Source organism: Eptesicus fuscus, chromosome 6, assembly GCF_027574615.1.
Source record: "Eptesicus fuscus isolate TK198812 chromosome 6, DD_ASM_mEF_20220401, whole genome shotgun sequence".
NCBI lineage: Eukaryota > Metazoa > Chordata > Mammalia > Chiroptera > Vespertilionidae > Eptesicus > Eptesicus fuscus.
Window position 1 is genome coordinate 41,863,762 of NC_072478.1, and position 13,620 is coordinate 41,877,381.

The 13,620-nt window shown below is 37.0% G+C and overlaps 1 protein-coding gene across 1 annotated transcript in view; it reads right to left on the reverse strand.

Moving 5' to 3' along the window:
* Nucleotides 1-1,786: 1,786 nt before the first annotated feature.
* The window catches only part of ASIC5 (acid sensing ion channel subunit family member 5), a 28,151-nt gene continuing 16,317 nt past the window's right edge, over nt 1,787-13,620 (reverse strand). Inside the window, exons 7-10 of the mRNA XM_008144584.2 lie at nt 11,799-11,855; nt 9,466-9,634; nt 3,440-3,531; nt 1,787-1,977 (exon numbers count right to left, since the gene is read on the reverse strand). Coding sequence (XP_008142806.2) covers nt 1,787-1,977; nt 3,440-3,531; nt 9,466-9,634; nt 11,799-11,855 — 509 coding nt within the window. The remainder of the gene's footprint in view (nt 1,978-3,439; nt 3,532-9,465; nt 9,635-11,798; nt 11,856-13,620) is intronic.

Consider the following 13,620-nt stretch of genomic DNA (forward strand, 5'->3'; position numbering starts at 1 on the left):
ATAAAAGTGAGAGGAATACTTTGATTGGTTGCCTCCTTCCTGCATGAGCCCTGACCTGGGCCCCAGCCAGGGAGGATCCTGCAACCTAGGTACATGCCCTTGACCAGCATCGAACCTGGACCCTGCGGTTGGCAGGCCTAGGCATTATCCACTGAGCCAAACCTGCTAGGGCAGGATATGACATTTCTTAGCCCTCCAGCAGCGGACCTTCGTTTTTTTCTCCAGGATTGTGGTGGAAAAACCCTAAATCACCTTTTTGGATTCTTATTACCCAAGTTACTAAGAATATTACCAGTGGCATGCAGGGAGCTTAGCCAATGAGCGGTCAGAAAAAGTGTTTCCAGCCTAAATGCCCATCAGCAGATGAGTGAATTAAAAAACTGTGGTACAACTCACAATGGAATACTACACTGATGTAAAAAAGAAAGAGTTCTTACCATTTGCAACAACATGGATGGAGATGGAGAGCATTATGCTAAGTGAAATAAGCCAGGCAGAGAAAGATAAATATCACATGATCTCACTCATTTGTGGAATATAATGAACAACATAAACTGATGAACAAGAACAGATCCAGAGACAGAGAAACATCAATCAGAACGTCAAACATCAGGGAAGGTAGGGGACAGTGGGGGTAAGTGGGAGAGATCAACCAAAGGACTTATATGCATGCATATAAGCCTAATCAATGGACACAGACAACAGGGGGGTGGGGGCATGAATGGGAGGTGGGGGGGTAATGGGGGAAGAAGGACACATATGTAATACTTTAATCAATAAAGAAATAAAAAGAAGAAAAAAGAAAAAAAAGAAAAGGTGTTTCCTCTGTAGTTCACACCGATCGCCTCCAATCATGGGCTCCGCCCCTGCCAAGGTCTAAAGCCTCAGGACCTGGGCAGGGGCCCCCCAGCTCCCTCTGATCACCAGCTCCGCTCCTGCCCAGGCCCACCAGCTCCCTCCGATTGCCGGCTCCACACCTGCCCAGGCCCAAAGCCTCTGGCCGAAGCTTGGGGCCTGGGCAGGGGACTCCCAGCTCCCTCCCATCCCTGGCTTCGCCCCTGCCCAGGAGCGCCCTGGCTCAGGCCCTTCCCAGGTTGCTTAGGACCCATGCGGGGCCTACCTCGGAGTGACCTGGGTGCCGAGAAAGTTCCCGGGACCCAGGCTACTGGGCGCCTACATATGCAAATTAACCGCCATCTTTGTTGGGTTAATTTGCATACTCACTCTGATTGGCTGTGGGTGTAGTGGAGGTACAGTCAATTTACATGTTTATCTATTATGAGGTATTACTAGAGGTCCAGCACGCAATTGAAATCGCATAAGGAGGTGCCCCGCCTCCAGCCATGCAAAGAGGCACCCAGCAGGCCACCACAGGAGTCAGGCTTGACTGGCACTGCGGGCGGCCGGGACCCACCCCAGGCCCTCCCTGCCACCCTGCCTGTGTCCACTCCAGGCTGCCAGAGCCACCACGCTGGCTTGGGCAGGGCCCCCCGACACCCCGTCTCTGTCTCCGTTGCTGCTCCTGGCCTTACCTGTGCGCATAACCTCCTCCTGTCTGGTTGTGACCCGTTACGGCATCCCAGCCTAATTTACATATTACCTCTTTATATATATAGATATACATACATACATACAGAGATAAAAATATGTGTAAAGAGATAGACATTTACAATGAGTTTTATTTAGTCCACAAAACTATAATAAGGTTACATAACAATGAGTTAGTCATGCATAAATCTGAAAATATTACGAAGAAGAAAGCAAAAGTTTTTGTCCTAAGTGAACATCAGCATTCTTCTATGTTATTTTTATTCCCCAGGTGATTCTGAGGTGGATGAGGCCCTGGGGTCATTTCAGGTATCTTCAGCAAAAACAAAAGGCATATCCAGTAGAAATTGGTGAATATATATTCAATAATTTCTATAATTGTAATCATACTGGCCCCACAAAATAGGCCCAGTTGGCCACCAACATCTGCTGTAATAAAACCAATAAATTGAACCAGTCATGTTTTATTTTTAATAAAAATGAAATTAAGCATCATTAGAATTTAAATTTTTGAGGCTAATAAATTAATCATAATTATTATTGATATATGAAGATGAGTTAATTGTATTATTTTAAGTTTTGGTATAAATAAAGTCATAGCAATTAATAGTTTAGAGATTTGAATAAAATAATATTCATATAAATCTTTTCAAAAAGGAGAGAGGAAAAGCAAACATAAACCCTGTATCCAAAATATAACTCAAAGACTTTGAAGGATATTAATACAAACATAAAATATTCTCAACAATTACAAATTTATCTCCATGTGTTGAATGAAAAGCAGAAATGAGACATTCAGATGGCATTATTGGGCAATGATGTTTTCCATCAACATAAATTTCTACACAATTTGTGACTTCAAATATCCAAATTATTTTTAAGCATTAATGATATTTATTTACACTAAAATATATTAACACAGCACTGCCATTTTATTAAAAATATTATAAATCCATGTTTGTCTTTATTCTATGTGCTTTTTTTATTGTGATAAAACCTACATTTTAATAGCACAAATTTTACTATTTTAACCATTTTTAAGTGTACAGTTCTGTGGCATTAAGTACATTCACATTGTGCCACCATCATCACCATCCATCTCCAGAACTCTTCCATCTGCTCAACTGAAACTCTGTACCGCTTAAACAATAAACTCTTCATCCCAATTTTGTCTCTATGAATTTGACTTCTCTTTCCTTTTCAAATAAATTACGCCATTCATCTTTTCCTCATGGCCTGGGCCATTCTTAGGCTCATGCAATGTTTGTAAAGTGTGATAATGAAGTAAGCGTAGGCTCGCCCAGGAGCTTTGAGGGATTTCCTCCCTATTCAGGGGCTCTGCTGCCAGTGACTGACTGCTGTCATTTGACCTGACTCCCATAGCCTCTTTTTTCTCGTACTGACTTCCCTCTAATAGGCAGCAAGATCTAGGAAATCAGCAATTCCGTTTGTTAAGGACTGTATGATGAAGCAGAGTGAGCAGACAGTGGTGGCAACTTAAATGTTAAATTTTGCTAGCGCGGGATCTTTTCAACTCACTCTGGGTAGGGTTCTCTATGGAGGTGTGAGCTGCCTGACATTCTACCCTGATATTGGATGCTGGACACTCTACACTAGTCACTTGCTGAGGAGAGGGTGGGAGGTCTGAAGGGAAAGAAAGATGCTGTGTGTGACTATGGGGTAATGAACACCAGCCTTTTCTCTGTGAAAGCCCGGGTGAGGTTTGCAGGAGGTGTGTCCTGGGAGTGGAAAAGTGTCGGGTTTAAATGGTAGATGAATGACAAGCACTACGGGTTTTTCTCCCATTGATAAGCTAAACCTTAAATACAAAAGAAAAAAATACTGATTAAAAAATTTTTTTTTAATTGAGGAGCAATTAAATAACACTTACCAAGTAATTCAGATACACTCACTGCTTTTTGTTGCTGGGTTATCTTATAATTTAGGTCACTATAGTTTATTTCAATGTTGACAAGATTCTCCCTGGGGATACAAACAGAGTTAAGCTAGCTCAAGATTGTCAACATTTATGTTAATTCCTATTTGACAAAAGGAATAACCTTTTTGGTTCAGATGCTATTTAATGTGGAATTAGACACACCATCATGGCATTTAATACTAATCATAAGACCTTCATTTGGAGACCACTCTTGTCAAGCTTGGTACTTAGGGGAAGCATTTTCCCCCAGACCCAATAGTTTTTTATGCTTCATTCCTGAGAAATTGGAAAAATACATTAAATGTAAATATTTACCAACATTTAAGTGTGTGTCTAATTTTAATTCAAATTTTGGTTCTGTCCTATGTTACTTATGTGATTCTAGAGAAACTGCATGGTTTTCCTGAGTCTTGGCTTCCTCATCTGTAGCCAAGATTTTAGGGTCAGGATTTTAGCATTATGGAGAAGTGCAATTAAACACTGTAATGTAGTAAAGAATTGACATACAGTATATTGGGTATATAGTGAATGGTAGTCATTTATCTCATTAATATGTTAGGGCAGAGACTGTAGGTTTTTGCTTTTTTTTTCTCTGTGTGTCATGGATGGACACTAAATCGAAATAAATTAGTAGGAGATAGACAAATACCCATATGATCACACTCATATGTGGAAACTAAAGAACAGTATAAATGAACAAACAAGGCAAGAACAGACTCATAGACACAGAGAACAGACTGATAGTTGCCAGAGGGTAGAGGGGTTAGGGGACCAGATGAAAAAGATGAAAGAATTAAGAAGTACATATTTAGTTACAAAATAGTCACTGGGATATAAAGTACAGCATAGGGAATACAGTCAATAACATTCTAATAGCAATGTATGATGCCAGGTAGTTACTGGAAATATCAGGGGAAACACTTTGCAAGTATAAAATTGTCTAACCACTATGCTGTACACCTGAAACTAATACAAAATAACATTGAATATAAACTGTAATTAAAAAATAAAAAAATTTATATGTGACCAGACTATCTGAACACTATTTTAAAATATCACTTTATGTAATCTTAGATACTGTCACACTCTCAATCTCCAGACAAGACTTCTATTTTGAACTTCAATATGTCCAACTGCCTCTTAGTATTTCTATGTGGATGTTCAACTGGTGTTTTATGTTCAACATATTCCAAGTCAAACCCTTGATTTTTCCCTATTTATAATTTAATAACACTGAAAACCAATCCAACAGTGAATTTGTTTTACCTTTAACATATATTGAGAATACAATCACCTCTTACTCTGCTTCCTGCCATACCAACCTCCATTCTATTCTCTCCATACACAAGCATGCTGTTGGCTTAGAATTTTTTCCTTTGCATTTGGTTTTCCCTTCTTCCAGAATGTTCTTCTTTCATAGAATATCAATACTAGCTCACCCTGGCAGGTGTGGCTCAGTTGGTTAGGCATTACCCCAGCTCTGAAAGGTCAAAGGTTTAATTCCTGGTCAGGTTGTGGGCTTGATCCCCAATAGGGGGCATGTAGAAGGCAGCCAATCAATGTTGTGACCTCACATCAATGTTTCTGTATCTCTCTAAAAATCAATAAAAATTAAAAAAAAAATAAGACTAGCTTTTGTATCTCCTTGAGGTCAGCAGTTTTCAAAGTGTGGTCACAGACCCATAGGGGTCCCCAATATCTTTTTTGGAGCTTCATGAGGCCAAAATTATTTTCATAGTATGTTAACATATTATTTGACATTTTCACTCTGTTATTTCAAGAGAACTACAGTAGCCAGTTTATACATGAAACATCATTTTTATTTTAAAAAATTACTGATACACTATTCAGACTATGATATTTCACAGGCATTTTCACAAAAATGAACAAAATGAGCCTTTCTCTTCAGGAAAAATAATTTAAGAAGATCTGCAGGCAATAATACATTTTAAGCTTTACTTTTATGCTAAAGTTAAAATTTTGAAAAAATTATGTCTGCTATGATGAGCTTGTCAACTTCATTTTTTAAAGATTTTTCTGATGAGATAAGTAATAACATTAAAATTAAATGTATATTATATAATAAAATAAATCAATATTTGGAAGATCTGCATAACTCAGAGAATTTTCCTAATGACCAATAAGTGATGTTCAAAATCATGCATGGGTAAAAATATCAGTTCAAATCATAGGTATACAGTTGATAGATAGTAATATAATTGAGTATGAAAAATTCATTGACATGTTTTGATGTTGCACTGCTGATAGCTTTCAAATGTCACCATTCCCTCTTCTTGTCCCAGGAGAGCTAAGCTAATTAATTAGAAAGCCCATGCATTCCTTCCAATGGCACCTGGGAAGGTTAAACCACGTGAACCCTGGCCCACTTTTGGGATCTCATCCTAGTCCTACCTCCTAACCACAATGAAAGGCAAAGTCAGTTCTTTTTATAAGCGCAAACAGACTTGAGACCAAGAAGTTTGAGAAGCACTGCTTTGCTCAACTTTCACTTTCCCAGGAAGATCTTATTTGATCACAGTCCTCAACCCTAAGAACAATCTTTCCTGACTCTGGCTTTCCAAGCCCCCTTTGCTGCTTCCTTTTCCTCCACAGCACAGCATCATCTGAGATGAATATTTGTATTTATTGTCCATCTCCACCTCAATGGAAATAAATGCACCAATGCGGGGATTTTGTCTTTTGTACATAGGGTATCCCTAATATCTAGAACACCCCTGACACTCTATAGGTGTTCATTAAATGGACAAATAAGGAGACAAATTAAAAAAGAAACCAATGAATGGATAAATATTAACCTGTCTGTCTTATAAGATAAGGTGGAAACCAACCACCTGGTGATTATCAGTTGGCAATAATAATTGTCATTAGGAATGGATTCTATTAGCGTTGCTTCCTGGGATTATATGGTGTTCTTTAATATATCTAAGAAAGATAACTATAAATTACTCTCCCTATTGTGTACAGTTTTAGAAATCAATGTTCACAAATATACTTAATTCAAAATATATCACTAATATGTTTACTTAATTTCCATTGGTTTAGCCCTGGGTAACTGGACAATGCACTATGTTTAAATCAATAATCAGGGATATTGTAATATTTACAAATAATAAAATAATTTTCAAATTGAAGGAAATAGTAAAGTTGTCTTGGAAGTCTAGAAATTTTAGTAATATTGCAATTGTTTTGTCCTCTATTGTGCTCCTAATTTGCATGTACACTGATAATAATGTTTAATTTCCCAAGCACAAGACTTGTAACCATTTCCAAACATTATTCATTCTGTGCTTTGAGAGAAGATAAATTCATTCCCTTGAAAAATATTGTGATATTTACTCAACTTCACTCAGGTAGGTGAGTTGCCCAGTAATTTGATTCTCTTTGAACTTATGTCACATGATGATCATAAAATTGTTTGGGATTTAAGTCTAGGAATATTTGTTTATGTCACTAGATGCATGATTATAAAACAAAATCTGGATTTTAATAAGAATGAGGAAATCAAGAAAATTTGAGGATTTCTATTTAAAAAGCACTAAAGAATGCTTCCAGGTACTTAAGTATGAGTACTGTAGTAAGGGGAATAAAATGGTTTTGAACAAAGCAAACTATTTTATACAATATTTCCTTAAAAAGCTGTTAAACTAAAAAGTTAAATTACAAAGTTCACTTGTTTTACTAACAGAATTGGCCTAAATTCAGCCATAATATACCCTTATATTCACGTCCACATTTCAGTCAGGATCAGCTTTTTATTATCTTCTCAATAGGGTTCATCAACTGCCACAGGAGGCCCATGGATGGGTCCGAGGCTGGGATTGGGTTTTGCCCCAAGCGGAAGCATTTACAGGGTTCATGATTAAGTCAGGGCTTGCTATTTTCTTCTCCTTCTCTTCCTCCTCCTCCTCCTCCTCCTCCTCCTCCTCCTCCTCCTCCTCCTTCTCCTCCTCCTCTTCCTCCTCCTCCTCCTCCTCCTCATCCTCCCCTTCCTCCTCCTCTTCCTCCTTCTCCTCCTCCTCCTCCTCCTCCTCTCTTTCTCCTTCTTCTCTCTCTTTTTTTAAAAATATTGCTGCTAAGGTTTCACATCTGCTCTCCTAACAAACTGCATTTCTGTATTCTGATGTATTACTCTTTGATTTCTGGTACCTGTTCACAAACCAATTTCTTTTATATGTGACTTCTAACCACCAACTCTAGAATTTGGATACCCAAGTTCAGCTGCATTTGTTCAGCTACTTGCCTTAGTCTTCGTGGTAATGGCCTCCGATATTGACAACAATGTAAGGTCCTTACATGTCAATTATGTGATCAGATTAATTGTAGAACTACTTGTAATGAAGGGGAGCAGAACATGCCCCCCAAATATGCCATTTCAGCATATTGATTACTTTGAATTAAAGTTACTAAAGAAGGAGCCAGTGCAGGAGAACAGTCTGACCTTTATTTGACCCCTTGAAAGCAAAAAATAAACGTTTCCTATGAAAGGTACCCTCCCTGTAACAGGAGGGTAAAAGGCCTCCTTATCAGAGATAGGGAATTTAGGGTAAGAAGATGGTATAAACAAACCTTATTACTTCTTCACTACTACTACTCCAAGCTCAAATCCCCTTGTCTTGTCAATTTTCACAAATGTATTATTTCTTTATCTAAAAGGTATAGAAGCTGCCTGCATTGGTCACTTCTTTGAGTCTTATATTTTCATGGGCCCCCAAGTGTATAAAATTGAATTATTTTTCTTCTTTTAATCTGTGTTATATCAATTTAAAGTTAGACTAGCCAAATAACCTAGAAGGGAAGAAGGGGAACGTTTTTTTTTTTTTTTTTCCCGCCTACAACAATAATGTAATATATAATGTGATAATTTAGACAAAACAAAACATGCCCTGTAGGATCATCTTGTTGATCCATGGGCTTCTTTTCTGATTCACCAATGTGTCTCCAAAGTCATGCCTACATTCTCTGTATATTAAATAATTTTGAAACTCAGATCTCTATCAGCCCAAAGTGCTCCTTTCAGTCATGTTTAAGTATACAAGAGGAATAATACTGAGTAAGTCAGTTTCCCATATTAAAATGGCATAGAGACATCTTTAGGAGACAGAAGTGCTAAAAATATAGTTGCAAATTTCTAGCTTTTCATTTATTTCTCTGCTAAATGTTTGAAGTCATACCTTGCCAACCCTGTCTTGATGAAAATACTACTTCTGCCTGATTTGCAAAGATCACTTGATTATCTAGGCATTTACATGGGTAGAGCTTTTCTTATTATTCAAGCTAAAACTAGAATTTAAGAATGCTTTCAAAGTTTGGTACTTGGCTGTGCAAGAGTAAATCAACTTTTAAGTAGTTAATATGTTTTTATTATAAAAATGTAAATATAAATACCAATGAACTATATTGCCATTTCAGGTCATCTGTTTATAAATATAAACAAAAGCAAAGACAAATGGAATGCTATATCTCTGTGGAAAAATATATAGAGACCAAAACCATAGGTCTTCGGCGTAATTCCTTTCTGTACCATTGAAAGAAATTTCTTTCAGAGGACAGTTACCTGAAATACAGTGCTTCAGTTTCCTCATTGATAAGATAAGAATAATGACTTGTGCTCCATATACTTTATATAGTTATTAGAAGAATCAAACTATTTAATATACAGGTAAAGGATTTCTATATCTTAAAGCATTAACTGATATGATTAACGGATATGAAAGCATTATTATTTTTCCAAGTTGGGCCAATAACAGTAAGGTCATGAGCAGATTAGTTAAGCAGGCCAAATTTTACTTTTCGTACAATTAAATGAAGGAATTTAAATTCTAGTGTGTCATGGTTAATTCAGTGATGGAAGCCATTACCTCCGATTGATCAGAATTTCACTTCCAGAGTCTTTGAAAGTTATGAGAAAAGAAAATATTCATGTTAATAACAAATCCTTTATAAGACTAAAATATTACCTGATATATTTTTGGCTTTGGTTCAACTTCTTGGAAAGATGTTTCAAAGCTTTTCGACTTGGAAAAGTGGAATAAGAAATAGTAGCAGGGTATTCTGTTTCTTCACAAGGAACAGGGCAGCTAGAATTATGTGTCCCCATTGTACATAATCCCTTCACTTCGATGTGGTCTGAAACAAAAATCAGGACAGGGCATTCAGAAAAGAGGACAGAGCTTTAAAAAAATTATCATTTTACTTTTAATGCTTAAAAAAATGGTTTACAAGTCCTATCACTACTTTCTTTTTTGTTGTTAATCCTTACCAGAGGATATTTTTCCATTGATTTTTAGGAGGGGGAGCGACAAAGAGAGAGAAACATTGATGTGAGAAAGACACATCGATTGGTTGCCCTCTGCACCCCTGACCAGGACCAGGGATCAAGCCTGCAACCTAGGTACGTGCCCTTGACCTGAATCAAACTCAGGACACTTAAGTCTGTGGGCCAATGCCCTATCCACTGAGCCAAACTGGCTAGGGCTATCTACTTTCTTAACAAAGCTATTTATATTTTATTTATTTTTTTTCGTATAAATAAAGCAAAGGACACAAGATATAAAACATAGAAGTTGTTACCCTTGAGTTAATTGAATAACTAAATTCAGATATGTTTTAGGAAAAAAATAACTTATTTCCAGAAAGTCTCTGGGCTTTTTTTAATAAAATATCAGACATCTGGACAGGAGAAAAATAGAAAAGGTGTTACTGTCACCTTGTGTCACTATTAGAGGAACTTTCCAATGTAATCCTAAAAATCTGGTTAACTCTAAAATTATCCTTGGGCTTGTCGCAGCTTTGTGAAATATGCTGCCAGGTATTGAGACTCTTATGTCCGTGGACCCAGTGAGTTCTGAATTAGCCACTGAGCTCCTCTGCCTTCTGCCCCAATAGAGCATCTGGTCTCCAGGCATGTGTGCTGGACAAAGCCCCGCAGGAAGTGGTGGGTACCTCTCTTCAGTTTTCTTTTGGACAACCTCCCAGTGCCCAGTCTCACTGCTACTCACTCTTGGTAGATATTCCAGTTGTTGTTTTTCCTGTGGTTTTGTTATTGAAACTCTCTCTCCCGTTTATTTTTATTTTTAGGAATGCTTTGTTCCCAAGACCTCTTGATTAATGACCAACTTTTGGCTTGTTTTCCAGACTCTAACTTTGATACTCCTTTATGGTATGATTTCATTTGCATCGTCTATTTTTTTAAAGAATACTAGCAATAACCACCATTTTTTCTCTATAGTCACCCAAATACATGCAGCCTCCCCACCCCAACCCCTCTCGATATTATCCCACAACACTCCCACAACTTATTAGCCCACAGAACTGCATGTACAATTTGTTGCCCCAAGCTTTCCCTCCAGCTTTTACTAGGGTCAGGATGTCACAAGAAATTAGGCAACTTAACTTCAACTCCATTGGTCCCTTCTACCCATACCCATTCCATGAAATATTTTACAACCATTAAAAAGAACATGCTAATCTATTCCTGTTGTTCTGGATATGTTTTTCCACAATGGATTAGAAAAGCAAGTTACATAAACAGAAGGGTATGTAATGTGATTTCACTTATTAATAAAACAATCAATGACTTAAAGACATTAATATGAAGCTATATATGTGAAGAAAATTATGGTGGAATATACTAGAGTGTTAACATTGGTTGGGGGTTAAGATAAGAAATATGTAAGCAAAAGTTTTGCTGTTTAATGAGAAATTGTCCTCAATAAATATCACATGTATGGTTGTGATTACATTTAGATAGAAATTTAACCCATGCATTTATATATAATGAAGTTAATAAATGAAAGGATGGTCACCTGCATTATGATGATGATTTTCAGAGTGCTGCAACTTCTACTAATATTGACATGGTTTTTTTTTTCCTATTCTATAATGTTTGAACGAGTCCAAACAAGTATGCTTTCTTTATGTAATGAGAAAAAAACAAATTTATTTTGATTATAAGGAAATATAAAATTTAAAAACATGCAAATTTAGGAATAACAATCAGAATCCTCTTACTGTTATTTTGTCACTGCATCTGTAATTCAGATGTATCTTGAAATCAGAGGATTTTTTGTTTTGTTTTACTATGTCTGTGTAAGCTAGTAATGTTCATTTTAAGAACATTAAGAGTTCCCTTTTATAGTCTCTCTTGTTTCACTTATGGACTATTAATAGTATAATTTAAAGTTTGTGTTACTTTATGTACAACTTTTATATATATTTAAAGTTTTGTGTTACTTTTATGTACAACTTTTATATAAATCATGAAAATGAGAGAATATATTAAGCCACTTACCAAGTGTAGGAGAAACACAATTGTAAAACTTTTGTAGGTCACACTCTATCCCTTTTCCTTAAAAAGAATAAATATAAATATAGAGACTTTATATTTTATACAATAAATGACATAACAAAACTATCTTTTTTCCATCTATCCATCAAACAATTTATCCATCTGTCTATACCATTATAAAATTAGTTAAATGAATAATAATTTTAAAATTGCTATCACATTTATTGTTTCATTTGTTCCAACTCTCCTCCCGTGGGGTGGGAATCATCATTTTACCAATGAAGATATTAAGGTTCAGAATGTATCTTTCGCAAGCAGTTGGTGGGCAGGTCATGACTGGTTCTCTTTACCTTCTGTCCTGCTCTCTTTATCCACTGATTTATATGTGTGTTGTGTGTGTGTGTGTGTGGGGGGGGGTTATGTGTGTGTGATCAAACCAAATATATATGTATATACACAGAGACACACAAACAAATGCCTTACGCTGTCTTTTAAGTATTAGGATGGGACAGATGAGTACCAATATTTGTTAAGTATGTGCTATGGACCTTGAAACAAATGGTGAAATTAGTATGTATCAGAGCTGGGTGTAATCTCAGGCTGATTCTCAAACCTTAATCTTTGCACCTTAGTACAATACTAGAGGCCCAGTGCACAAAATTTGTGCACTCGAGGGGGTCCCTCAGCCTGTCCGGTACCTTCTCACAGTCCAGGAGCTCTCGGGGGATGTCTGACTGACAGCGTAGGCCCGCTATCCATGGGCCTAACATCCTTAGCACTGCTGTGGAGGTGGGAAAGGCTCCCACCACCACTGCTGTCCTTGCCAGCTGTGAGCCTGGCTTCTGGCTGAGCGGCATTCCCCCGTGGGAGCGCACTGACCACCAGGTGGGCAGCTCCTGCGTTGAGCATCTGCCCCCGGTGGTCAGTGTGTGTCATAGCGACCAGTCATTCTGCGGTTCGGTTGATTTGCATATTAGCCTTTTAATTATATAGGATAGGATTTTTCTATTTGCTAAAACTCATGTGGTCTCTAAGGTTCGCTTTAATGTTTAGTCAGTAGTCCTGAAAATAACCAAAAGAGATTGTACAACTACAATTTGTGGATAAGTTCAGGGCTAACCAAAGTATGCTTTCTGAAGAAACTAAAATAATTTTAAAAAGCTACCTCCAACATTAAGTAAAACACCACTTTCAAAGTATCTTACTTCTTGCAATACTCACATTACAAAGAACAATGAAATTTTAGAAACAACCAATATCTGAAAAGCAGATTTTGAGGACTGTCTGGAAGTACTTTAGCTTATTTCATTTAATGTCTATATATTTTTCCTCATCTATATGTAGACGTGGAGCCTATGTGAAGATCAAACCAAATACAAACATTATCCCCAAAGCACTTGGTATATCCTAAAGTTTGTGCAGATTCATGCTCTGTGTTTTATATTTCACCTTGCCTAGTTTCTGGCTCATATTAGTTATTCAGTTTGTAAGAAGTAATACATTTTAAAATTACAAATATTATTTTTCATTTATCAATTCAGACATTTTCCAGTAACTCTGAAAAGATAATTAGTAATGATAAATCAGAGCCAGAGCTAGAAGTTTTGTAGAACTATTTTTGGAGGGGTCAGAGGCCAGTAATCAGAATTCTAGAAAGAAGGAAGTGATTATTCTCAAAATTACTAAGAAGTAGTTTGCCAAGTAAAGACAATTGTTATAAGAGCAGAGATATATCTCTGTGTGAGAAGTAGAGTGTGTGTGTTTGTGTGCGTGTGTGTGTGCGTGTGATGAGCCATAGTGGCAAACTTATAGAGCTGAAATGGTT